The sequence below is a fragment of the Pseudonaja textilis genome, chromosome 6, assembly GCF_049901715.1.
Source record: "Pseudonaja textilis isolate UNSWEBS1 chromosome 6, rPseTex1.2, whole genome shotgun sequence".
In the NCBI taxonomy this organism is placed as follows: domain Eukaryota; kingdom Metazoa; phylum Chordata; class Lepidosauria; order Squamata; family Elapidae; genus Pseudonaja; species Pseudonaja textilis.
This window is the reverse complement of record NC_141995.1, coordinates 50,215,243-50,242,367: the sequence shown is the minus strand read 5'-3', so window position 1 is coordinate 50,242,367 and position 27,125 is coordinate 50,215,243. Positions and strand designations below refer to the sequence as shown.

Here is a 27,125-nt window from a genome sequence, read left to right as displayed (position 1 = left end):
TGGAATGGGTTGCCTTGAGAAGCCATGGATGCACCATTGCTGGCAGTTTTGCAGAAGAGATTAGACGGCCATTTGCCCAGAATGGTATCGGGTCTCCACCTCAAGCAGAGGGGTTGGATTAGAAGACCGACCTCCAAGGTCCCCTCCAGTTATCATTCTGTGTTCTATCCATTTCTCTCTCTCCCCCACCCCATGAATGTTATTTCTTGGCCATAGATTTTTTATGGAACCGAACGAACTGGGAGAACCTGAACTATCGTGTAGTGTGACAGCTCCTTGCAAAGTTCTGGAACATCTCACGGTCACTGTTGCCAATGATTTCAGTCCCTTCGTTGTGGATGAGGCAGAAGAACTTGTCAGCAACATCCTATCTGTTGAGTGTTCATTGGTTGACCAACTCAACGTTTCTCCAATCAGCATTGCAATCCCATTTACTTCCCGTTACAGAGGAATGTACAAAGACGTAATGGTGAAAGTGAGTGACAGAAATTTCCAGTCCATTTACTTAACTCCTACCTCTTTGGAAGGACATCAAGGCAGCCAGAAGGTGAGTGAACTCTTTAAACCAAAATCATGCTTAAACTGCCAGGCAGAAGAAAATACTATTGAATAGAATAGAGTAGAGTAGAGTAGAGTAGAGTAGAGTAGAGTAGAGTAGAGTAGAGTAGAGTAGAGTAGAGTAGAGTAGAATTAGAGCAGAGCAGAGTAGAATAGAATAGAATTAGAGTGGAGTGGAGTGGAGTGGAGTGGAGTGGAGTGGAATGGAGTAGAGTAGAGAAGAGAAGAGAAGAGAAGAGAAGAGAAGAGAAGAGAAGAGAGAATAGAATAGAATAGAATAGAATAGAATAGAATAGAATAGAATAGAACAACAGAGTTAGATGAGACCTTGGAGGTCTTCTAGTCCAGCAGTTGCCACTCCCCTCCCACTCACTCCTTACTCAGCAAACTTGCGTGCTAAATTGCTATTTTTCCAACCATCAGCTGTGATATTTAGATTAGCTAGGAAGCAGGAAATGGTTGGATTTCTTGCTTTCTAGCTAGTCTTTAGAACTTCGGCTCTGCTTTTAAGCACAGCCAAACCTCCCTCAGGAGGTTCTATTATTCAGTGCAGACTCACAGCAAGCAAACTTTCTGTGACAGACTGAGCTAGCCGATGGCAGATAGATAGATCACTGTGAGCAACTCAATCTGCCTGCCTGCTTTGCCTGATTTTGGGTAAAAGTTTCTCTTTTTTACAAAAAAAAATCAATATTTATATAAATATTTATAATATTTACATACAAGCCATGCCCAGCCAGTCACATGACCACCAAGCCACACCTACAAATTAGGCCACACCCACAGAACCTGTTACTGGTCCCTAGGATTTAAAATTATGAGTTTGGTGGTCCCTAAGGTCCAAAAGGTTGACGACCCCCTATTCTAGTCCAATCCCCTGCTTAGGCAGGAAACTTTATACCATATCAGACAAATGATTATCCTATCTCTTCTTAAAAACTTCCAGTGTTGGAGCATTTACAATTTCTGAAGGCAACTTGTTCCACTGATTAATTGTTCTATCTTTAAATTGATTTAAAACTACTAAAAATATTGCAGATCTGTAAGAATTCACTTGTTGAATCCTACCACTTTCTTAACAAAACGTGAGAGAGAAAAGTTTTTTTTCAAAATAATTTTTTGCAAGTCACATTTGGAATTTTATAGGACTTCCTTAATAAGTTAATAAAGAAAGCTGCTCCAAACTTATTCATCTGCAAACATTTCTATAAAACGCATTATTTTTAAAAAGGGAATTCTAAATTGTTACTGGAATTTGAAAAGAAAAGTTGTGGCCATTAACCAGAACAGGAAAATCAGCATGCAAATATTTAAAACTGCATTGACAATATCAAACCTAGTATTGGTTGTACATAAGATTAGAGAACAGTTAACTAGTGCTGATGATACTCAACGCTAAACCCCGTTGTAAAAATTGGAAGTTTTTGCTTAAAAACTCTGCTTTTCCTAACCAATGTAAAACAAATTTATTATTTAAATACTGGTTTTTCTCCTTTGGATTCCATGCCAGAGGTCAGCCGCCGTGGTGAAAACTTGCCAGCTGGGTATCTTCTCCGTGGTTTCGTGCTTGAAGAAGGAAACGTGGACCATTCCGAGGAGAGGACTGTTGCGAAAACTTAACATGGATCCCAGAATTTCATTTTGTTATCCCCCATCAACATTCAGTTCTCGAGTCACAGTGGACGTAAAGGTATGCTTGAAAAATAAATGGCTTGACTTCTCAGATAGGAGCACGTTTTTGGCCAACCAAAATACGTAACCGCATTTGGATTGGAAGAGATCTAGAATAAATTTTTTACAACTTAATAATGCATACCGAGGATGACTTTCTTCAGTGAAGGGGACAAAAATATCTGGCCTTTTGTAAACTGAACGATCTACTTTAAGGTCACTGATAATAGTGTCCTTTAATAGCAGTTCTCTATGCAATCTTTCCTTCCTTCCTTCTTTCCTTTCCTTCCTTCATTTCATTCTCCCTTCCCTTCCTCCCCTCCCTCTCCTTCCTTTCTTTCCCTCGTTCCCTCCCTCGTTCCCTTCCCTTCCTCCCCTCCCTTCCTCTCTTCTTTCATTCCTTCCTCAAACTCAATCAATCCTCCTTCCCTCTTTCTTTCTTTCCTTCCTTCCTTCCTTTTTTTCTTTCTATTATTTATCACCCATCTATTTTGACTATGTCATTTTCCCATCTGTCCAATTTTGAGGCCACCTGAGAAGCTTGCAGGGAAAAGAAGAAGAAAAGGCCCAATCAATAATCTTAACCATTTTTTTTAAAAAAAAAACAAGCTCACCAAATGGAATGATAAGTTATAGGATGGCGAACTGATTCTGCATTTTGAGGGATCCCGGCTACATTTCAAAAAGGGTTTGAAAAGTGATGTGAATAGATTGCTATTCATCCTTGTTTATAATATTGCAGGTGCCTAAAGGACTTTTTTTTAACATGGAAAAAAACCAGAGGCTTTCCTTCAGTTCAACCCTGGGTGGCAGCAATAGCTCATAAAAGACGATTAGGAAGATATTCGTTACAGAATGTCTGTTATTCAGTTCAGTTGCTGTATGAATTCTCTTTCTTCTCCTTTATGAGGTTAAATATTTTTTTTAAAAAAAAATACATTGTCTCCCTTGTTGAAAAGGAACAGATTTAACAGCTTTAACAGATAATCAGAGTTGGAAGGGACCATGTAGGTCATCTAGTCCAACCCCCACCCCCACCCAAGTTGGAGACCCTACACCATTTCTGACAAATGGTGGTCCAATCTCTTCTTGAAGGTCTGAAGTGATGATGCTCCCGCAACTTTTGAAGGCAATTTCTGTTCTACTGGTTGTTCTACTGGTTTCTCCTTGTTTCCAGGTTGAATGTCTCCTTGTTCAATTTCCATCTATTATTCCTTGTCTGGCCTTTGGGTGCTTTAGAAAATAGCTTGACCCCCTTCCTCCTCTCTGTGGCAGCCCCTCATATATTGGTAGACCGCTATCCTGTCTCCCCTGGTCCTTCTCTTCCCTAGACTAGCCAAGCCCAGTTCCTGCAACCATTCTTCATATGTTTTAGTCTCCTGTCCTCTTATCATCCTGGTTGCTCTTCTCTGTACTTCTGCATGCTACTCATGTTCCTTTAGACCAACTGAGCTAGATACATTTTTCTTAAAGCCAAGATAATAAGGAAAGAACTAACCTACAAATAAGAAGATATTCCCTGTCAGTGAGGACAATTAATCAGTGGAATGGAAGTTGTGGGTGCTCCAACATCGGTGATGGGCTACTGCCAATTCAGACCAGTTCTAGCGAACCGGTAGTTCCAGTGAGCAGTTGGCCACACCCACCTATGCCTGTCCTTTCCTGTCCTGTATTTCCCTGTTTTTTTAGCTCAGCTGATTCGCACCTCAGCTGTTTTACTCACCAGCACTGAGATAGAAAGTAAGCGTCAGGGTTCCGGCAACTACCCCCAATTAAATCATGAGTCTCGAGTCCAACTTCCAAAACTTCAAAAGGATTTATTGGGAATTAACATGTCCAGCACTGCCTGGGTATAGCCGACTCTGAGGCACAACGTTCCTTGTCACCCTTGACCCTGGCTTTTCCTTCACCCCGGGTGTACTGTAATTCACATTCTCCAATGGGACACATCCATAGCCCAGAGTCATCAATCATGCTCTCCAATTAGAATTTTGGGCAGCAGAAACTTTGGTCACCTAGTTACTATCTTTGAAAACATTTATAGAATGCAGTTTCGGTTTTGCAAGCTGTTGCACTGCTCCCCCATCCCTTTCTGTTGGCAACTCTAAAAAGACCATAGAAATATTCTATGAATCGAGAGTAAGTTTTTAAGCTTAAAATGGGCAGTTTTTTAACGCTGCGCATGCACACTCACCAAACCGGTTGTTAAACTGGTTGCAGCCCGCCACCAGAGGTTTTCAAGAAGAGACTGGACAGCCACCTGTTGTGATGACCTGTGGCATGGCACAAAAGCAAAAAAGTCACAAAAGTAGGTAAAGTCCCTTTAATTCCTCCAACCTGGCCCCCAATGTTCAGTTTTCATCGGCTGGAGAAAACACTCTCCCAAGAACCGTTTTTAAAGGGAAGAAATTCAGTCCAAACCCAAAGTATATCTAAATTATAAACAAAAACCAACACAAACCACAAGCTGCTGCAGTTAACGAGATAGGGCAGGATAAGGAATTGCAGACTTCCAAAAGATAACAAAACATATACAGTTGGGAGGACGCCAGAACCCAGATAAGACGTGACAAACAAAGATAATGCACGCTTTGCTTCTAGAAAGGTGCTGTGCGCTTTATACCTGTTTTCCCAGATGCAGCTAATGAAGTGAATCAGGGCCTTTTTCTCCCCCATAACCCATGTTGCTCCCTTATCTGTTCCTCCCTGCATGCCCTAGGATGAAGAAGAAATGGGCCTGGGTCTTCCTCTGAATGCCCAGCTGCACTGTGCCCTTCCCCAGTTTCCTCCACAGCCACGAGAGCCACACTCCCACTCCCTGTTAGCTGTTTGACCTCCCCCTCGGAATCACATTCCAACAGGGGCATGACACCTGTTTTGAGTGGTATACTGTCTCTTGCTTGAGCAGAGGGTTGGACTAGAAGCCCTCTAAGGTCCTTTCCAACTCTATTATTCTGTTATTTCAAAAGGACTATATTCTGCCACAGAGAATAGAATAGAGGAGAATAGAATGGAATGGAATTCTTTATTGGCCAAGTGTGATTGGACAAAGAAGGAATTTGTCTCCGGTGCATAACATCTCAGTACATACATACAATAAAGTAATAGATCATAGATCATACAACATAGTTACAATTATTCATCATAAGATACGAACAACAAGTGATAAATAATAAGATACCAATAGGAGAAGATAGTAGGAAAGATGAGAAGGATAATAGCAATACAGCCCTACTATATGGGTTTAGGCCTAAGAAGACCGATTAGCTGTTTAGCAGGGTGATGGCACTGGGGAGGAACTATATTTGTGTCTAGTTGTATGCACATTTGTAGTGGATTGTCCACTCAGATTTCAGCTTTGGTTGAATGATGTTCACACCTACGACTTGGTATACGGCCAACTTTCCCTAATCCTGAAATGTGGTGGAATGTAGTCTGGATTCTCAGATGGGAGAGGCTTCATTCCAGAGAAGGCAACTCAAATTCAGATTGTTTGTGTGAGAGAAAGAGGGTGAAGACTGTTAATTTTTTTAATTTTCATGCATAATTCAATCAGTTTTGAGACTGCCTTTTTTTCTTAAATCTGTACTATCTAGATCTAACGTCTAGCTCAAAATTATACCTTATTTTGCTAGAACGTTTCTATTTTGCCTGCAGACATTTATCCGATGTTATAGCAGGCTTTTTCAAATTTATCCAGAAGGGAAATTTAATGAAGATCCCTGCAGAAACATCTCTGCCTTACCTAATGAGAGAAATTGAATCAATGTTTCATGTCCTTCTTCATTATCCTTGATATTCATCTTGGTGCAAGGATTGAATTATGCTTCTGTAAACGAACTACCATGAAAATTAAGTAGAAAACCTTTTTCTTCCCTTTGGAGCTAAGTCTGTGGTGGGTCAGCGGAGAGTTCCAGGATTCTGCTCCATCCTCGTTGCATTTAGCGGCATGATCAAATAGCTTTGTTCTTTAGAGGAATATGGGCCTCACCGCATGAAGATTTAATTTTATTATTTTGATGTATTGGTATGAGATACGCCGGCAAGTGATAGAACATCAAACATAAAATAACAGAGTTGGAAGGTATCCTTGGAGATCATCTAGTTGTAGTCCAACTCCCTGTTCAAGCAGGTGAGTTTAGCTTTTAGTTTAGTTTACTTTATTGTCATTGCACCTCGTACAATAATGAATATGAAAATAAACACAAACACACATCCTTCCCATTCTGTACATTGAATTTAAAAAACCCCTGATATTGCATTAATACTGCACTGTACAGTAGAATTAAGTAGAGTGACTGCCCTGAGATAGAAGCTGTTTTTCAGCCTATTTGTCCTTGTTTTTATTATCCTGTACCATCTCTACTACTTCAGACAAATGGCTGTCCAGTCCAGTGATGTGGCACCCACAACTTCTGAAGGCAAGCTATTCCACTGGTTGATTATTCTCACCATTAGGAAATTTCTCCTTAGTTCTAGGTTGCTTCCCTCGTTGATGAGTTTCCCTCCATTGGTTCTTGGAAAACTCCTTCCTATTTCCATTGATCCCTGAGCATGTGTGAATGAATATTCAAAACTACCTTGAATGAGGGATGATAATGATAATTATGCCCGCAATCATATTGTAAGGTCTGGAAGTACGCTTAAGCCAAAAATGAACCAAAACAAAGGGGCCTAAACGGAGGCTTGCAAATTAAATAAAGCAGACTTTTATTCTTTGATCAGAGTTAAAGATCTGGGAAGAAGTTCCTAGCACATCACAAGAGACATGGGAGGAAAATTCTACAAAATACAGGAAGATGCCCTATCCTTCTTATACCTTTAACATTCTTAGAAGTTGAGTAACTGCATTGTAAATATCTCTAACTTAGATTTACAAATTTACTGCAAAAGACAAATCTCTTTCGGCAATGTTTACCTTTCATTATCTCCTCTCCTATTGTCCATCTAATTGATCACAATGGACCACTTAAGGAGGCTATTAACAGCATACTTCAAATGTGTGGATTCCTCCAAATGGAGGTACATTTCATTCCCAGGGGTTGATGCTGGGATGAAATGTATCAGTCCAGGAAAACAGGTGGATTCAGATTGATTTAGATAGGACAATCATGTGTCTTAATAGGAGAAGGATGTAACTGATTGCAGGCATATGTTTTACAACAAGTGAAAGGTTAAGGAAATCTTTTTTACAACAGCAAGATAACAAATGCCTATAGAGTAACTCTCTACTTAATGCTATAATATATTCTACTAAATTTCTTTATTTATTATTACTATTCCCTTCAATATTAATTCTATGCAGGTTCAGCCGATTGATCAATCCACACTTTCAATATTGAAAACAAAACATGACGAATATCACTCAGTCATATCAACCAGCTCTCTGGTCCACCTGGAATATTCTTCATCTCTGCCACTCAACAGAGCTATCACTGTAGTTCTACCTTGCCCTCCAAATCAAGAAAAACGAAGAGAGGGTATTGAGACAGATTCCGGAAGGGCAGCGACTGCTTCTGTCCCCAGAGTTACAAGCATTCATAACTTCCGGTGAGAAATAAGAAGGAACTCATTCTTGAAAATGTCTCAGGTAGACCCAGAATCCATAAATGGTTTGCCGTTGTTGTCTTCTTCCACTCTTCAAATTTAATTATGGAGAGAAGGCAACCTTTCTAACATCTCAAGATGTTGAGAGACTAGAACAGAGCTGTCGAACTTGATTTCACTGAGGGCTGCGTCAGGGTTGTGTTTTACCTCAGAGGGCCAGAGGGGTATGGGGTGTGGCCATGGTGGGCATGGCCATGGGGCTAATGTGGGGGGCACCTGTGGTGGCCCAGTGCTAAGGCAGGACTTCCCTGAGACCCTCCCTCTCATAATCTCCCTTCCTTCCTTTTCCTCTTTTCCCTCCCCTCTTCATTCTCCTTTCTTCTTCCTTCCCCTCTTTTCTAGCCAAATTGCAGGCAGCCAGCAAGCAGGCAGCAGAAGTAGCCTGCAGTACCACACTCTAACAACTGCACCATCATGTTACTTATTTGGATAATGAAACCTCTGTAAGAAAACAATCGGGTTCAAAGAGCAAGGACCCCTCAGTTCAGCCCTGAGCTACACACATTCTCTTCTATTGGTAATCTGACATCCTCCAGTTGTATGGATCATAACTCTCAGTATCTCTAAGCGGGATAACCATAGGTTATGCTGGCTATTGTTCCTGGGATCCAGTGGTGGGATTCAAATTTTTTTTTACTACCGGTTCTGGGGGTGTGGCTTGGTGGGCGTGGCAGGGGAAGGTATTCTGACCCAAACCTTGTTCCAAGGAAGCAAACACCAGATGGAGGTAACAGCAAAACCTTTTAATGGTTCTTCACAAATTCCGTTCCTTCATGGTTAAAAGGCTGTTTCAAACTAATTGTCTCTGATAAGAACGAACCTTGCCAAGGTTGTGCAAGGCTGCCAAGAACACTAGATAAAGTTGCCAAGAACTCTTTCAAACACAAAGAGTCTCCAGACACCAACTAAGAGAGTCCGAACATCCACAAGGCTTGAGTGCAAACACTTCTTTGCTTCCTGCAAAGAACTCCGGTTTCTCAGCTGGCTTTTATCTCTGAAGGGAGGGGCCATTACATTGCAGCCTTACTCCCGAGTCTCCCGTGCTGCTGCAGCTGCTCTTTCCTTTGAGAAGCCCTATGTGCACATGCCCTGGACACAGGCTCCTCAGGGACCTCTTCATCACTGCTGCCAGCCTCCACAATTTCCGAAAGCAGCATTCCACTCCTTGATGGTCCTGTCCCCATCCCTGCATCACACACAGGCCCCTCATCTGAGTCTTTGTTCTCCAAGACTTCGGCCATCCGCACCTGCTGCTGGTGAACCACAACAATACTGTAAAATCTCCAGTCAGAGGTGGTATTTGCTGGTTCTTTGAACTACTCAAAATTTCTACTACCAGTTCTCCAGAACTGGTCAGAACCTGCTGAATACCCACCTCTGCTGTGATTCATAAATTATGCTGGCTAATCATCATGGGAGATATAATTTAATGCAAATGGAGAGGGAAAAGATTAAGAAAACTGATTTAAACATCTATATATTGACCTCTGAACTGTCAGGGATTGCCAACTTGAACAATAGCAATTTAACTTCATGTAAAGTCAATCAGATCTTCTTAGCAATCTTTCTGAGGCACAGCTTTTATTATTTTTTTGTTGCCTTTGTATAATTCTAATGAAAAACAGTAGAAACCTTTCAACCCACCAGGGTAGCTGGTTTTTATCTATAATGAAAATTTAATTAAAAATATACCAAAACAGCTTTCACGTCCTATAATGCCCAAGCTGACTTTCTCTTTAGTCTTTCTGGCTGGGGCATTTTGAAAGTTGAAAAGTGGGACCATGAAAGAAATACACATTTGTTGCAATTAAAGACATACTGGTTGGTAAGGAACGTGGTGGCTCAGTGGCTTAGACATTGAGCTTGTCGATCAGAAAGGTCGGCAGTTTGGCGGTTTGAATCCCGAGTGCCATGTAATGGAGTGAGTTCCCATTACTTATCCCAGCTCCTGTGAACCTAGCAGTTCAAAAGCATGTAAAAAATGCAAGTAGAAAAATAGGGATCATCTTTGGTGGGAAGGTAACAGCATTCTGTGCACCTTTGGCATTTAGTCATGCCGGCCACATGAGCACAGAGACATCTTCAGACAGCGCTGGCTCTTCAGCTTTGTAACGGAGTTGAGCACTGCCCCCCTAGAGCCTTTACCTTTATTTGGTAAGGCTAGGAGGATCTACTTCAAAAGAAATGTTGGTTTTGGATCACAAAGCCCAGACATTAAGAAGCAGGGAAGAAACAGAGAAGGGTGGATGGATGGTATATTCTTTGCTCTACTCTTGTGATTTTTCCAGAGGTCTCAGTGCTTCCCCGAGGAAACACGGGGAGAACCTGAAGGAACCACTGAAAGTCCTGGGCTACAGAAACAGTGAAGAAGAATGGATGCTACTGGATGACATCACCGTGAGAAATGCAAGGAACGGTCTTGTGTCCGTTGACTTGGAGGAACCCTTAGAGAGGTGAGATGGATTCGTCCAATGTGTAGATGAACAGGGCATCGCTGATTAACTGGCTTGCGTGAAATTCCAAAATATCCAACCCATCGATCATAAAAGCAGAATGACATTGATTCACCCTCTTTCAGATCATGAAGTAGGAGAAGAGGGGGGCGATCATTTCATCCGTTTTCAATCTTTCAATCAGTACAGATAGGTACAGATTAACAGAGTTGGAAGGGACTTTGTAGGTCATCTAGTCCAATCCCCCACCCAAGCAGGAGACCCTACATCATTTCTGACAAATGGCAGTCCAATCTCGTCTTGAAAGCCTTCAGGAATGAAGCATCCAGAACCTCTGTTGGCAATCTATTCCATTGGTTAATTGTCCTCACTATCAGAAAATGTGTCCTTATTTCCTGGTTGAATCTCTCCTTGTTCAGTTTCCATCCATTATTCCTTGTCTGGCCTTTGGGGGCTTTGGAAAACAGCTTGACCCCTTCCTCTCTATGGCAGCTCCTCAAATATTGGAAGACCACTATCATGTCTCCCCTGGTCCTTCTCTTCACTAGACTAGCCATGCCCAGTTCCTGCAACCGTTCTTCATATGTTTTAGTCTCCAGTCTCCTAATCATCCTGGTTGCTCTTCTCTGCACTTTTTCTAGAGCTTCAACATCCTTTTTATAGTGTGGTGGCCAAAACTGGATGCAGTACTCTTGGTGTGGCCTTGCTAAGGCTTTATAGAGTGGTATTAGTACCTCCCTTGATATTGATTGTATCCCTCACTTAATGCAACTTAGTATTGCATTGGCTTTTTTGGCTGCCACCGCTCATATTTAATTGGTTGTCCACTAGATAGTCCTCGACTTACAACAGTTGATTGATTGGTGGTCTATGGCCTGAAGGTTGGGGACCCCTGATTTTAAAGCCGCCTGGTAGCTTTAAAAAAATGATAAAAGATAGTAAATCAAGAAATTGTCTAGCAACCTGCAAGAAGGCAGATTTAATTAACATCCTGGACATCCTCAGTGGAAGCAAAATCTCTGCTTTTTAATTTTTTTTAATCTTTTTATTATTTACCCCTGCAGATGTGACCATCCTATTCCAAGGGCTAAGCAGCTATTCTTCACCTCTGATCAACATAATCGGGTTTAGGATGGTAGAACCATTGAGTTCAAAGTGCTCACGATATCCTAGAACACTAATTACATCATCATTCCGGAGTGGTTTCTTTTCAGTCTCTTCTTAAAACCTTCAGTTGTGGACAACCCATATCTGAAAATCTCACTTCCTCATTGAAGACAGCAAAAGCCAACACTTTTATAATTTAACTGCCATAGCTTTCCCTCTGTGTTGGATTCTACAGCAATATCTTACCATCTCTAATGTTCTCTACTGCCAGAGTGACTGTCAGGATTCCGGCAATTGCCCCAATTAAATCATGAGTCTCGAGCCAAACTTCCAAAACTTCAAAAGGATTTATTGGGAGTAAACATGTCACAGCACTGCCTGGGTGTAGCAGACTCTGAGGCACATCATTCATTGTCACCCTTGACCCTGGTTTTCCCCCACCTCTGGGTGTATCATAATTCATATCCTCTAATGAGCTAGAATTTTACATGGCAGAAACTTCAGTCACCTAGTTACTATCTTTGAAAACTATTTATGGAATGCACTTTCAATTTCCACTGCTCCCCCCTCCCTTTCTGTTCGCAACTCTAAAAAGACCATAGAAATATTTTATGAGTTGACAGTGGCTACTGTTGTGAGACAACCCAGGAGCAAAACATGCCTTAGAGATTTAACAGTGGTTTATATACAAGACACATACAGAAATGCATATGGTAGGTAAATACCTGTCAAGCAATCAATCTTCTTAACTATACAGAGAGAACTCTGCAATGGATACAGGACACAAGGAGAGGAAAAAATGCCCTCTAATGGCTGCTTTATATAGACACCTCTTAAGAGGTAAAACTTCTGTGGATCCATTCTTAGTCTTAAAAGGGCAATGTCAACGCTGATTCATCTTCATTGCATCAGCCTTACATTGCATCAGCTTTACATCTGGTCAGCTCTTAAATCCCAATACCTTAACACTCCTCACATTTAAAGCTGAACAGATGATAATCCAAGTGCTTTTACATGGTCATTATATTTTCCATAGATGCAGGCTTTTTTAACTTATCAGTTTACAAATACTTGTACGTCTTATACATTTACATTTACATCCTTTAACAAATGTACATACCAGGTTATGTCCAGTTACAGTGTCAGCAAACAATATTACAAACCATGTGCAACAAACCTTGCTTTACACTGTAGTCCATCATTATGTAATAATACATCTGTGTAACACCATTTGCGCCCGACTGCCTTTTTCCTTTCTGGCAATGACATCATCTCCTGAAGAGTTTGAGTTCATACCTAACACTGTATGCTCTAACCTCACTTGCTGTGAACCATTCAGCAGGCATACCTTTATAAATCCTCTCAGATCTCCTTGGAATTATATGTTCCTGCATTACTGTTCCAGGTCTCTCCTATATCTGTATCTTCTGTGTCTTTGCATCTACCGTTTATTTAAGATACAAGCACCTAGTGCAAACTTCGTCTTCAGCTTTTTTTTTTAATTCGTTTATAATATAAAATACAAGTTTACAAAAGAAAAAAGTGAGAAAGTAAAGGAGGAAGAAGGGAAGGCAAAAAGTGTAGGTAATGGGAAAAAAAGAAAGAAAAAGTGTTGATTCCCAACTCCCTTTGGTGCAGTAGAATAAGATAATAGCATCAAACCTCAACTTTTTACTTCTACATAGTAATATAAATTAGCCATTTCTAAAACCGCAAACCTATCTTATTGTCAAAACCCAAAATCAATGTTGCATTTTTTTCCACCTCAGGCACACAGTCCACTAGTGGTTTCCAAGTACCCATGTTTCTCTAAAAATAAGAATGGGCCCTGGTTTTTTGCTCCAAAAGATTCATTAGGTCTAATTTTCTGGTTAGGTCTTATTTTCGAGGAAGTATGGCACTAAATGTGTCCGTCTGACTGACAATCTTAGATGAGGCTTATTTTTGGAGAAGGGTTTGTATTATGTGCACCCTGGAAAAACCATGCTAGGGCTTATTTGCCGAGGGGTCTTATTTTAGGGGAAACATAGTAGAAATGAAAATGATTATATTTCTTTTTCTTTAATCAAAGCAGTCAATTTAGCCATCTCTGCTAACTCCATCACCTTTTGCAATCATTCCTCCATTATGGGGATCAATGTGTCCTTCCATTTTTGTGCACAAAGTAATCTTGCTGCCATCAAGATTACTTTATGCACAAAGCCTAGCATTAAGGTTCCAATTCCCCCCCTCCCCAAGTCTTTGTCCATTAAACCCCAAAGAAAAGTTTCTGGATTTATCTTTTTATTCACTGAGAATCTTCTGCATTCAGATGTGACTCCTACTCCAATATTTTCTTTGCTTTGTCACATCCTAGTCTTGTCAGAGCGTTTGCAAAGTGACTGTTATTATGAGACAACCCAGGAGAGAAACACAGCACACAGAGACTTAGACATTTCACAGTGGTTTATCTACAACAGTTATATACAGACATATACGTGGTAGGCAAAACACCTTACATGCAATCTTTTTTCTTTTTAACTCTACAGGGAAAACTCTGCAATTAATACCAGACACAAAGAGAGAGCACATGCCCTCTAAGGGCTTCCTTTATATAAACACCTCTTAAAGGGGTAGAACCGATCCCCAGTCTTAAAGGGAAATACCCATGCTATGCTGATTCATTCTTATTGCATCAGCCTATATTGCATCAGTTTCACTGTTGGTTGGCTCTTAAATCCCAAGACCTGAACAAGTCTTCCTCTTTACACAGATTTATTATCGTTCGCTTATCTTCTGCTATGGACAATGTACATCTCGTTCAGTTTATTCAGAATTTGGAACATGCCATCCACAACATCATGGTGAAAGTGGTACTATATCAGAATAAAGAAGACCCTTACAAGATTCTCGTCTTACTGGTTCCTTCCAAGGAATTAAGCATGGAGCTGCAGTCTCTACATGAAGAGGGATATTCTGGTCCTCCAGAGCCTTCAAAGCCATTTAAAATGAGAGAAGGAGAGCAGGTTTACTTTAAATTCAGTGGAAACATTTGTGCTTCAGGTAAATCCATTTTAATAATTCATAATTCCATTTTGTACATTGTTGCAGGCTATCGGTCACTGCTCTTTGGACTTTACAAATGAGACTTTCAAAGATTTTAAAAAATGGTTTTGCTTTCTTGACAGGGTTATTTAGTGTGTGAGCAGCTTCTTCAGTCATTTCTTATAGTAATCACTTAATGGTTAATGGATTTATGGATTTTAGGATTGATGGCTCCTGATATGTATAAGATCTTAATCGGTTCTAGCACTAAAGTCCGTTCAGACATTGTTAGAGTTTGTTGCAGAAAATGAAATCCACAAGGCACAACAGATAACTGATTCAGTAGGATTCATTAACTTCTTTATATACATCATAATTTCTGAAGTAAATATACAATACCAACAGCAGATTCTTCCAACATGGCAGCAGTTACAGGCAAAACACAAGCAGAGGAGAGAACAACAGAGAACAATTTCAGTTTTGATTCAGAGTTGCAGACTAGTTTGCAGCTTCAGAGCTCAGAGCTTAATCTAGAGCCCTGCCCAGGCTCCTTCCAGTTTCAGTTTCCAAACAGTCCTTATTGGCTGACTTAGTTGCTATGCCTATTCATTGGCTGACCTTGTTACCATGTCTTTGACAGTTCATGAATATTCTGACAGACGTGCATTTTGCTCTGGCAGGAACAAATCACCACAGTATCCCCTCCCCCAAATAAGAAGGTTAGATGATTCTGTGCTTCCTAAATATATATGTGAGGCATTTATTTGAAAAATGAGTAAACGATTCACTTCAGTCTTCCACTTTCTTGTTGTTTACTATTTCACCACTGAGGCTTCAGAATAAACCTGATAAACACACCACACACACACACAAAAACATACATAAAGACATTCTGCTAGTTGTGATTTAAATCTCTTAGGGTCAGTCCTAAAAGTTCCACAGTTCTGAGAGATGGAGGAGAGGAAGTCCACTTTCAGTGAACTCAAGAACCTTGAAGAACAAGCCATTGACACAACCCTTTCTTCCTTACCCCTTCCATATCTTTGTTCTATATTTTGATTACTTCTAACTGGATTTATAACCCTTTTTTTGGTCACCTGAAAGGGAGTGAAAAGACAATGAAGGCAGCCGACCATGAGAAAGAATCAAAGATGAATCAAATTCATGCAAACCACAATTGAAACGTATGGCAGACGCAGTCCTGTCATTGCAAAGGCAAAGTGTAATCAGCTTGTAACAAACACACCAGCTCTGCCATCTATCTGATGGGTGAGTGTGGCTAGTGCCAGATAAACCTCATTCATCAGAAAATGAAATCTTTCTTTAGAGAGAGGCCTAAACAGTCTCTTCCTCACAGCCTGGCTCATTATTTTCGGCTTATCTGTTTTCGCCACATGTCTAAAGATGATGTTTGAATAATTCTCTTTCTCCTAGTTGTTGTTGGAATTGGTTTTTTGGGGGTTTTTTTTGAGGGGGTGGTGTCCAATGGATTGACAGAATAGAATAGAACTTTATTACAGTCATAGACCAGCAATAGACAAGAATAATCACTGTTTACAATAGCATTAAAAGATAATACTAATAATAATAGTGGTGGTGCAGTGGTTAGAATGCAGTACTGCAGGCTACTTCTGCTGTCTGCTGGCTGCTTGCAATTTGGCAATTCGAATCTCACCAGGTTCAAAGTGGACTCAGCCTTCCATCCTTCTGAGGTGGGTAAAATGAGGACCCAGATTGTTGTGGGCATCACGCTGGACTCTATAAATCGCTTAGAGAGGGATGGAAAGCACTGGAAAGTGACATATAAGTCTAAGTGCTATTGCTATTGCTAATAGTGGATAATAACATCCATCGTAATAAAATACATGTTCTCAAATAGTTTGGATCTTGCCCTTGTTTACATGATTGGAGAGCAGATACGTATATGTGTAAGTATAATTTCTCTAAAAATGGTACGAGATGTCCACACACAAAATTGGCGCAAGTTGACATCTATCATTCTGTAACTGAATTATTCCTTGTGGTCATTGTAGCAGCACAGAATTTTGCCATTGCACAGGTGGTAGCCGGGGTTTTGAGTCAGTTATAAGCATAGGAAGTACCAAATTGTTGCCTCAGGGGGACAATCTATCCCATTATTCCTGGAGCTGATGTTTAATCTTGATTAGAACAGAAGAGAACAGATTAACACAGTAGGAAGAGATTTTGAAAGCCATTGAGTCCAATGAAAGACGGTCCAAACTCTTTTTAAAAACCTCCAGTAATAGAGAAGTCACAACTTCTGGAGAAAAGTTGTTCCACTGATTCATTGTTCTCACCATGAGGAAATTCCTCCTTAGTTCTAGATTAGATCCTTCCTTGATCCTTCCTCCAATAGTTGGCACTGCAGGGAGAGGTTTTTTTTTCCCAGCAGCCCAGGCTGAAAATTGTGGTTTGGAGATGACTTTAAGAACAAGAGTTTATTCCCAGTTAACAGGAACAGTGTAATGTTTTAATTACAGAGGTAATGAAATTCAGCCAGGCTCCAGGGAGCTTCGTTTATCATAATGCATTGTTTACTCAAAGAATAGGCACTAATGTTACACAGACAGACAAAAAAACCCATTTTATGGAAAGAGTGGTAAATAACAGGGATGTTCCCATTGAGTTAAACCCTGCGTGGATCCATGATACAGTTCAAATTGTCAAAGCTGGCTTCCAAATCATGTATTTAGATTACAGTATCTTTCCAAATTAAGGTCAATCAATCAGGATAAAGCTGGAAGGGACCTTGGAGGTCTTCTAGTCCAGCCCCCAGCTCAAGCTCTTGTCTGAGATGGTATAGATTTTCCTGCTTGAGCAGGGAGCTGGACTAGAAGACCTCCAAGGTTCCTTTCAGCTCTATTCTATTCAAGCAGGAGACCCTCTACCAGTGGTGGCTAACCTTTGGGGGCTCCTATGCCAAAAATGTGTGCATGCTTGTGTGCGTGCTCTCATGTGCCAGCACCCAGAAGGCAATGCACCTGCCTCCCCATGCCCCCTGTTCATGAATGCACGATTCTGCACTGCACCTCCCAGCTGATTTTCAGCCCGTTTGAGGCCTTTTTCAGCCTGCCAGAAGCTTGAGGGAAGCCTTTGCAGGCCGAAAAATTGGCCCATTTCATCACTTCCAGTATTTCCGGAAATACAGGAAGTGATGAAACAGGCCTGTTTTTTGGCCTGCAAAGCCTGCAGAGGCAGGCCAAAAAAGGCCTGAAAATCAGCTGGGAGGCGCATGCATGCACAGTCAGGTAAGTTTGCCTGGGGCTTGCGTGCCCACACAAATGGCTCTCTGTTCCACCTGTGGCATGCGTGCCATAGGTTCGCCATCACATCCCTATATCATTTCAGGTAAGGGGCCATTGTTCAGTCTCTTCTTAAAAACCTCCAGTGACGGAGCACCTACAACTTCTGAAGGCAAAGCTGTTCCAGTGACTAATTGTCCTCACTGTTAGGAAGTTTCTCCTTAATTCCAGTTAACTGGTTTAGTTGGTCCTGTTTGGATTGATTTGGGGGAATGAAGGAGAAGGTCTTTTCTATGAATTCTTTTTTTTTAAATAAAACAATTGTTGTTACGTTGAGTTGGAAGCAACTGCTTCGATCTCACAATCCAGTCTAAACCAACCGTTTGTTTTAGAGATTCAAAACAGGAAGGAAGGGAGGAAGATTTCTGTGCCAAATGAAATCAATGGACCAGTTAAAGCACTTGATATTTTTGTTTTTTTGTTTTTAATTGAGTGGTAGCTTAACATTTGCGTTGCACTTGTGCAGATGACGGGAACACCTATGGAAAAAATTACAAGCTTGCTTTTCATGCACAGAGAAAACCACGACTTGCTCTTCAGATCAAGGAAGTGGATGAATTTGGTAACTACAGTTCACCCCATTATAAAGGAACTGCCTTATTTTACAAAGTGACAAAAGACGTGGCCCTCATCAACGTAGAACCTCTTCCGCTAGAAGACCGTGAACAAGAGTCCCTCCTGTGCAAACTGGCTGTGACTTTGCCAAAGGTGAGCTTTTTTCCTAACATGAGGATGTTACAATCTATAGTAATATTCTCTACTTCAGTGATGATGAACCTTTTTGTTGTGGTTTGCATGCGCGCACAATAGCATGCATGTGTGCCAGCACCCACAATGCAATGTGCCCTATGCACCCCCTCTACATGCACACGCAACACCCTCTGCCCCCTTACCTGCTCTGCACATGCATGCGCCTCCCAGCTGATTTTTTGGCCCATTTGAGGCTGTTTTTCCCATGCCAGGAAGCCTCTGCAGCCTCGGGAGGCGGAAAAACGGGCCTTCCGGAAATACCAGAAGTGCCCGTTTTCAGCCTCCAGGGGGCCTCTGGAGCTTGGGGGAGGCTGTTTTCACCCTCCCGGAGGCTTGAGGGAAGCCTCTGGAGCCTCCGGAGGCTGAAAACAGACCTGTTTGGGCACTTCTGGTATTTCCGGAAGGCCTGTTTTTCGGCCTCCCAAGGCTACAGAGGTTTCCCTCAAGCCCCCGGGAGAGCGAAAACGACCTCGCCCAAGCTCCAGAGGCCCTCCGGAGGCTGAAAACAGACCCATTTCGGCACTTCCGGTATTTCCGTAAGGCCCATTTTCAGCATCCTGAGGCTGCAGAGGCTTCCCTCAAGCTTCCGGGAGGGCAAAAATGGCCTCAAACGGGCCAAAAATCAGCTGGGAGGCACGCACATAAGTTTAGTTGGGGCTTGCGTGCCTGCACAAATGGCTCTGCCTGCTCCCTGTGGCACACGTGCCATAGATTTGCCATCATGGCTCTACTTGCATCCCAAAAGGTCCCTTTGCTCTGCGTAAAAAGATTCAGAAAACAACTAGATTTTCCATCATGTTATCTATTGCATTATTACTTCCTACAATAGCGGAAGAGTATATGGTTTGGGAAGAGTTTACTAATTGTACTTTGGTGTTTCTAGAAGTGAAAATTGCCAACAATCCAATCCAACAATCCAATTAGCCCACAGAGGGTTGCTGTAATTAATTAATTAAAGGCTAATGGCAATAAATCAGAACTAGTGTGTTCACATATTACACTTAACCTGTGCACCAAGGTAGCCTATCTTTTGGATTCATACAAGGAACTGACAAATCAATTACCAAGGAGGCTGCAAACCAGACCCTGCATTCTCATTTGTAATCAGAACCAACCAATCAGAATAGAACTGGAAGGGACCTTGGAGGTCTTCTAGTCTAGCCCCCTGCTCAAGCAGGAGATCCTCTACCATTTCAGACAAGTGATTGTCCAGTCTCTTCTTAAAAACATCCAGTGATGAAGCACCTACAACTTCTGAAGGCAAAGGCATTCCACTGGTTAATTGCCCTTCCTGTTAGGAAGTTTCTTCTTAATTCCAGGTTGCTCCTCTCCTGGATTAGTTTCCATCCATTGTTTCTTGTCCTGCCTTCTGGTGCTTTGGAGAATAAATTGACCCCCCCTCCTCTTTATGGCAGACCCTCAAATACTGGGATACTGCTATCCTGCCCCACCCCGCCAGTCCTTCTTTTCTCTAGACTACCCAAACCCAAATCCTGAAATGGTTCCTCATATGTTTTAGTCTCCAGGCCTTAAATCATCTTAGTTGCTTTTGTCTGCACTTTTTTCAAAGACTTCCAGTAACCAAAACTGGATATAATAAGGTGTGGCCTTATTAAGTCTTTTTAAAGCGCTACTAATATGTCACGTTAGAAAGGAGAGGAGAGGGGAGGGGAGGAGAAGAGAAGAGAAGAGAAGAGAAGAGAAGAGAAGAGAAGAGAAGAGAAGAGAAGAGAAGAGAAGAGACAAGACCTTGGAGGTCTTCTAGTCCAACCCCTGCTAGGAAAGGAAAGGAAAGGAAAGGAAAGGAAAGGAAAGGAAAGGAAAGGAAAGGAAAGGAAAGGAAAGGAAAGGAAAGGAAAGGAAAGGAAACCAAACCTTCATCCATTTCGTATGAGTTTGCAGATTTGAGAGAATTCCACTGATTCTCTCTGAAGAGGCCTCTTTGTGGTTCATTTAATAACCCCCCCAGTAATATTTCTTTTTGTGTTCATATCTTCCACCCTAACAGAAGGAAAAACTGATCAGCCGCCCACAAAGCACAAAGAGAATCTCCACAGATATATCAGGTACGTTGTGATATCCCCAAATGGCATCCAGCTCAACCCTATACATTTAAGAGCCTCACAGTATTAGGGATTTCCAATAAAATGAGAATATTGGTAGCTCAGGGTTGAAATGAAAGGTCCTTCGTGCTCTCTGAGCTTGGTTGTTTTCCTGTAGACGTTTCATTCTCCAACTAGGTAACATCATCAGTGCACCAATGATGTTACCTAGTTTTGGTAATGAAACGTCTGCAAGGAAACAACCAAGCTCAGAGAGCACTAAAGATTCCTAATTTAGGGGGTTTTATATGGTGGATTTTTAATATTGTAATCTGTCCAGGGACTAGATGACCTACAAGGTCCCTTCCACCTCTGCTGTTCTGTTCTGTTCTGTTGTGTTCTGTGGCAACTTGGAAACAGGCATCATACAGGTTAGCTTCATGAAGGTCATGCCAGTAGGTCGCTCCTAATAAATCCTTTGAAGTTTTCTGAAGTTTGGCTCGAGGCTCATGATTTAATTAGGGCGATCGCTGGAATCCTGATATTCTGCTCTGTTCTGAGTTGGATGGTCATATAAAATTGTTAAGTAAATAAATAAATCTTACGCTTTCACTAAAGTCAAGAGCAAGCACAGCCAGAAAAATTAGGACTGATGGGGCAGGATTAATAAACAGAAAAGGGGTGCATGCTTCCAAGTTCTCCAGATCCAGAGGTGGTATTCAGCTGGTTCGGACCGGTTCTCGCGTACCAGTAGCAAAAATTTTGAGTAGTTCGGAAAACTAGCAAATATCACCTCTGGCTGGCCCCACCCACCTGCCCTCGCCATTACCTCTCCTATATTCTCCCTCCCTTTTTTTAGCTCAACTGATTTGATGGTAGAACATTCTTTCTCATAGAACCGGTAGGAAAAAATTTGGAAACCCACCACTGTCCAGATCCCTGGCTTACATTCCGCTTTATAGCTAAGACATTCAAGGGAATGCAAAAAAAAAAAAGATGATTGGGCAAATCAAAAGTAACTTCCCCTTTGCATAAGAAATCAGTTACACGTAATCAAACGTGTTACCTATTAGCGTCCCATAATCCCCTACAGGTTCATTACAATGAAAGGTGAAGCCAGAAGGGATGTAAATTTGGGGGGTGGGGGGTTAATAAGGAAAAAAGGTTGTTTGGAATTCATGAGACAAACCAGATGCCAATTAGCGTTAACAAGCAGTTCCCTTATCAGGAAACAACGCCCAGATATGCCCTTACAGTTTAGAAATATTTATAGGCTATCAGTCGATCCATACAAGCAATAAGATAAAAACTGTCCCTCGTTCCAGTCTGCAAAGGTTTGATAAGCCCTTATCACCATTTTAAAAGAGAGAAAAATAGATCAAATTAAAAAAAAAAAAAACTATGTTAGTTAACGGGGACGCGGTGGCTCAGTGGCTAAGATGCTAAGCTGATCGATCAGAAAGGACATCAGTTCAGTGGTTCGAATACCTAGCACCACGTAATGGAGTGAGCTCCCGTTCCTTGTCCCAGCTTCTACCAAACTAGCAGTTCAAAAGCATGTAAAAAATGCAAGTAGAAAAAGAGGGACCCCTTTGGTGGGAAGATAACAGCATTCCGTGCGCCTGCGGCGTTTAGACCTGCCGGCCACATGACCATGGAGACATCTTTGGACAGCACTGGCTCTTGGGCTTTGTAACGGAGATGAGCACCTCCCGCCAGAGCCGGAAATGATTAACACGTATGTGCGAGGGGAACCTTTATCTTTATGTTAGTTAACAAGTATAAGAATATTACAAAATCCATGTCCCATTCCCCTATGTCTTCAGTACTTTTTTTTTTAAAAAAAAAATTCCATGCAATTCCATCTCTTTATAAATATTTTGACTTGTAGAGGTCATGTGGGACAACTTACTGTACTGGTTATCAGAAGAGTTGTCCGAAGAGAACGCCAACTTTCTTGCCCAATACCTGCCTCTCCACCGAAGCACCCTTCAATTTATTAGACTGAAGTGCCCCGATCACCTCACCGAGCAGATCTATGAGCTTCTGTGCTTCTGGAGACGGCATCTCCCAAGATCTGCCGACAAGCTCAAGCTTCTCTCGCGCTATCTCTGCAAAATCGGCAGGAATGACCTGGCTCAACATCTCCAGTTCAAGTGGACCAACCAAAGCGTCATGAAGAAAATTCATCGGTAGGGATGCAGTTGTGGGGCCGGATTGAAGTAAATGTCAGGTCTCCATAAGGGGAAAAGAAGAAGGTATCCTTGAACATTCTTCCTATGTGGATTTGGGAACGGAGGGACAAGTTGGAGTTAAAATGGAAGCTCTTTCTTTTTTTTTCTTTTTTTTTAATTTTAGAAAAACCTTTATTAAACATTTAAAAACATCAAATTCAAAATACAATACATCTCATTAAAATGAAAACACTATAAATGTTACAAACTATTTTGACAGTGCTTACATACCAATTATTCTCCCACGCGTGTTTCATATTCCTGGTTGTTCTTATACATTATCCTTCTTAAACTATTCATTCCTTATTTATTTAGTCGCTTATTTCTGTCATTTATCCATTTGTACCAGTTTTCCCACACTGTATAATACTTTGAGTCTTCCTTCTCTTTTAATTCTGAAATAAGTTTATCCATTTCAGCACAATCGTAGATTTTTGGGATTATTAAGCCCTCTGTCGGCATGAGGTCTCCATTCCAACATTGTGCGAGTGCTAGTCTCGCTGCAGTGACTATGTGCAGGATTAGATATTTTATCTCTTTTGTGTAGTTTCCTTTTATAATCCCAGTAGGAAAATTTCTGCTTTGAATTCTATTTGGACAGTCGTGATAGTCTTTTAACCATGTCATTATTTTTATCCAATATTTCTTAATTTTCGGGCAAAGCCACCAGACGTGGAAGAATGTGCCCTGTGATTGCTTACATTTCCAGCAGGTTGGGCTTAAGTTGGGATACATTTTGGCCAAGCTTGAAGGGGCTAAATACCACCGATAACACATAAAATGGAAACTCTTTCAAGAGGTGAATCAACATGTGGAGATTCTGCTGGTGTAGCTTTACAATAAAGTAGAATTAGCTTATCGGGTTGTGTTTCCTGTCTGATCTACCTGGCATCAATCTTGCTAGTCTGAAAGTTCGATTCCCCTGTTGTTGCCTTTACAACTTCAAGAACTTAGAGATGTTCCATCTTGAACTTCTTGTTCTACCCATTATATAGATGTAGGCTCTGCACTCTCTTATCTAATCTTTCCCTAGGTAGCATCTCTTAGTCAGGTCTTCCAAGGTCATTCCCATTGTCATGCTCCAGCATATAACTTTTATATACTGCTGTTGCTTTCTAGGCGCATCTAGCGGCCAGAGGGACAAATATGCCCCAACATACAATCTTTAATATATTGTTGTTGCTCTCTAGCCCATCTAGTGGCCAGAGAGACAAATACCAAGTATATTGTTTGAAGCTAACCCCGCCCCATTATCCATCAGCCTGCACTCTCAAAACAAGTGCATGCTGGGAAGCCAGACTCCATTTCCTTTAGCATTTGGAGAAGGCAGAAGCACAAAGAAGAATCCATCTTAATCTGTGGCACATGGTCATCCAAGAACAAACCCACATCCCACATACAGAGCATTGCTGGTGAGATTTAAATTGCTTGTATTTATTCATTGCTATGTTCAGCAGTCACTCAATACTGCCTATCTTGTATTTGGTTCTCATTGTATGTATCCCAGTTTTCCCCAGTTTCACCTTATCCCGTTCTTTCAATACACACATGATCTGTTTTATTGGAGGATAGGTGGGTTTAGCTGCAGGTTGAGCTCCACACAGACTAACGTGTAGTGAGGACAGAGCACCCATATACCATTTAAATGTCTCCCTGGTGTGTCAAAGGCTGGAGTATCTTCAGGCTTGTCTTCTTGCAAAAGTTATTTAGCTATCAAGTACATATGGAATATGGTATTTCCTGGACTTGGTTAAGCATATGTCACTAAGTCCATTTGTCAGATCCCTATAGTGATACTGCCATTCAATTGGGGAAGGGAGAGGAGCGAGTATATTTCTTTCTTCCTACTTTTTACAACTGTTGTTTTATAACCTTTATCCTGTTGCTTAAGCCTGGAGATTTTCTTACCTTTGGGGGAATGTATAAGGGGGGAGGGCCATGTGGGTTGTTCCACTCTGAAAGCCAGCAGAAGATGCCCCTGGGAATGCTTGCTTATCTGGTTCTCAGGATGGCCATTACAATAACATCTTCACACCTGTGGTTTGGGTTGAAAGGAGGGGTCACTAATGCTTTAATTCTAACTCTATTGCCTAAAAGAATTCAGAGTCTGCTTTGCCTTTGTTCTGTTATCATTTCTGCTCAATAAAATATTCTTTTTGAAATACCAAGTTTCAAGAGTCTTTCAAGAGCTCCATCCTTGATTTAGAAAATGTGCTTCACTTTTCCTTAAGCTGTCCTAAGACCATGGAGATAGAGGGGGAAGATATATTTAAATAAATACATGTCAAAGGACTTACTGAATCCAAAATATTATGTCAGTTATAACTCCCTTATGAACAAAAACATTCTGAAACATACATTCCTTGAAAGAGCAGTCATCATTTTTTTCCACATGAGGATAAATGATATTTCTCTGAGCCATGAACAATGAAGCCTTAGCATTCTTTTTATAAACATAATCTTTCCTGTGTAATGTAATAACTTCAAATAGATCCAGGAGGGAAGGATTTCTTGACTGCACAGAAACCAAAAATTAGTGATCCCGGTAGACTCCATGTTTTATTAAAATGCAATCTTAAAGGTGTTTTTTTCAAGAGACAACTGGACTTTTTTTTTTCTTTGAAGATATTTTGCTTCTCTTCCAAGAAGCTTCTTCAGCTGGGACTGGATGGTGGGGGATGGAAGGATTTATACTCCTTGCAGACAGCTGGTCATTTGCATCCTATTAGAGAGTCCTTGAGGCCACTTGGAGGTTTATCTGTGTCCTCAGGGTCACCTGAGTACTGCTAATGGTTCCTGTAGTCTGCAATTTTTCTGGAAATCTGTTCATACTCCTGCATCATTTGAATGGTGTTCATCCGAAATTGCACAGCTAAAAGTCTAGAGCAGGGGTGTCCAACCTTGGCAACTTTAAGACTTGTGGACTTCAACTCCCAGAATTCCTCAGCCAGCTTTGCTGGCTGAGGAATTCTGGGAGTTGAAGTCCACAAGTCTTAAAGTTGCCAAGGTTGGACACCCCTGCTCTAGAGGTTCTCAATCCTCCAGGTCATGGTTGTCCAAAGGTGCTTTTTCAGGAGGCAGTTGCACTTTCTTGTTTTTTCTTTTGAAGATATTTCACTTCTCATCCAAGAAGCTTCTTCAGCTCCAGCTGGATGGTGGAGAATGGAAAGATTTATACTCCTTGTAGACAGCTGGTCATTTGCATCCTATTAGAGGGTCGTTGAGGCCATTTGGATGTTTATCTGTCGATGAAAAGTGAAATGTCTTCAAAGAAAAAACATGAAAGCCCAGTTGCCTCCTGAAAAAAAGCACCTTTGGGACAACCGTCACCTGGATGATTGAGAATCTCAGTAGACTATTAGAATGCAAAGTTGCATTGCAGATTTGCCTAGCACGTGACTTTTCTGGTGATCGTAAAAAGAAACTCAATGAATTATTTACTTTATTGATTTCTTAAATTTATTTGTCACTCTACTCATTACATGACGCGACTCTGACTGGGTTACAAAATCAAAAAGCAATCAAACAATACAAATATATTTGTATGATGAACACTACTCTAATGAAGGATGTAGGCCTAAACCCTAAATTGGCACTAGATAAGAATTAATAGAATTCAAAAGGGGTTGAAGTTAGATCACTTGTGGGAATGTAATGATTCTAAGCTGGTTCCTCTCTTGACTCTGCCCCCAAACTCTGCCACTCCTTCTCCTACAGAAAAGCATGTGAAATATGTACAGATGTAAACACAGAGTGCGCAAGCTTGTCTATTCTGCAGCTTGCTATTTGTGATTTGCTGTTTTGTGCCTGTTCCTTCTCTTGCTATCATTACTATATCAGAAATTCTTTTGGAAATGAGTTACCGTGCAAGACAATTTTGACTAATACTCTGATATGCATAACTTCTCTGTTTCCATTTTGGTAGTTGTGTTGATTGTTGTAATTAGATGTAGTATAATTGTGATATGTATTAAAGGGAGAATCTTTAATTCAATAAACCTGTGTAACTATTGTACTCTGTACTGTTGTCTTCTGTGTGCTTGTGATTCCTGGAGCAAAGATCTTGATTGATTGGTTGGTTGATTAATTGATTGATTATATGTCATCAAGTAATTTGAACCATACAGATAGATTTTCTCAGTGATGATCTATCTTTAACCTGTTCTTTTAAATCTTCCAACAATGGCATTTTGGCTAGGAAGGAAACAGAAGTTAAGTGGAAAGGGAATACTGTAATTTCACTATATTTTCCCTTTCTTGAGCCTCCAGCCCCCGAATCACCCTTGTTGTTCTTCTCTGCATTCTTTCCAGAGTCTGAACATCCTTTTTGTGTTGTGGTGACCAAAACATGGCCCT

The 27,125-nt window shown here is 41.1% G+C and overlaps 1 protein-coding gene across 2 annotated transcripts in view; it reads left to right on the top strand.

Moving 5' to 3' along the window:
* Positions 1 to 26,781, top strand: part of DTHD1 (death domain containing 1) — a 37,638-nt gene extending 10,857 nt beyond the window's left edge. Inside the window, exons 3-10 of one of the 2 annotated variants that reach the window (XM_087936578.1) lie at positions 217 to 547; positions 2,069 to 2,248; positions 7,535 to 7,779; positions 10,125 to 10,289; positions 14,149 to 14,438; positions 18,210 to 18,451; positions 20,502 to 20,559; positions 22,427 to 26,781. In XM_087936578.1, the coding sequence (XP_087792704.1) occupies positions 217 to 547; positions 2,069 to 2,248; positions 7,535 to 7,779; positions 10,125 to 10,289; positions 14,149 to 14,438; positions 18,210 to 18,451; positions 20,502 to 20,559; positions 22,427 to 22,731 (1,816 nt within the window). In that variant the 3' untranslated portion in view covers positions 22,732 to 26,781. The remainder of the gene's footprint in view (positions 1 to 216; positions 548 to 2,068; positions 2,249 to 7,534; positions 7,780 to 10,124; positions 10,290 to 14,148; positions 14,439 to 18,209; positions 18,452 to 20,501; positions 20,560 to 22,426) is intronic. The other variant, XM_087936579.1, reaches the window with a different exon arrangement.
* The last annotated feature ends 344 nt before the right edge of the window (positions 26,782 to 27,125 follow it).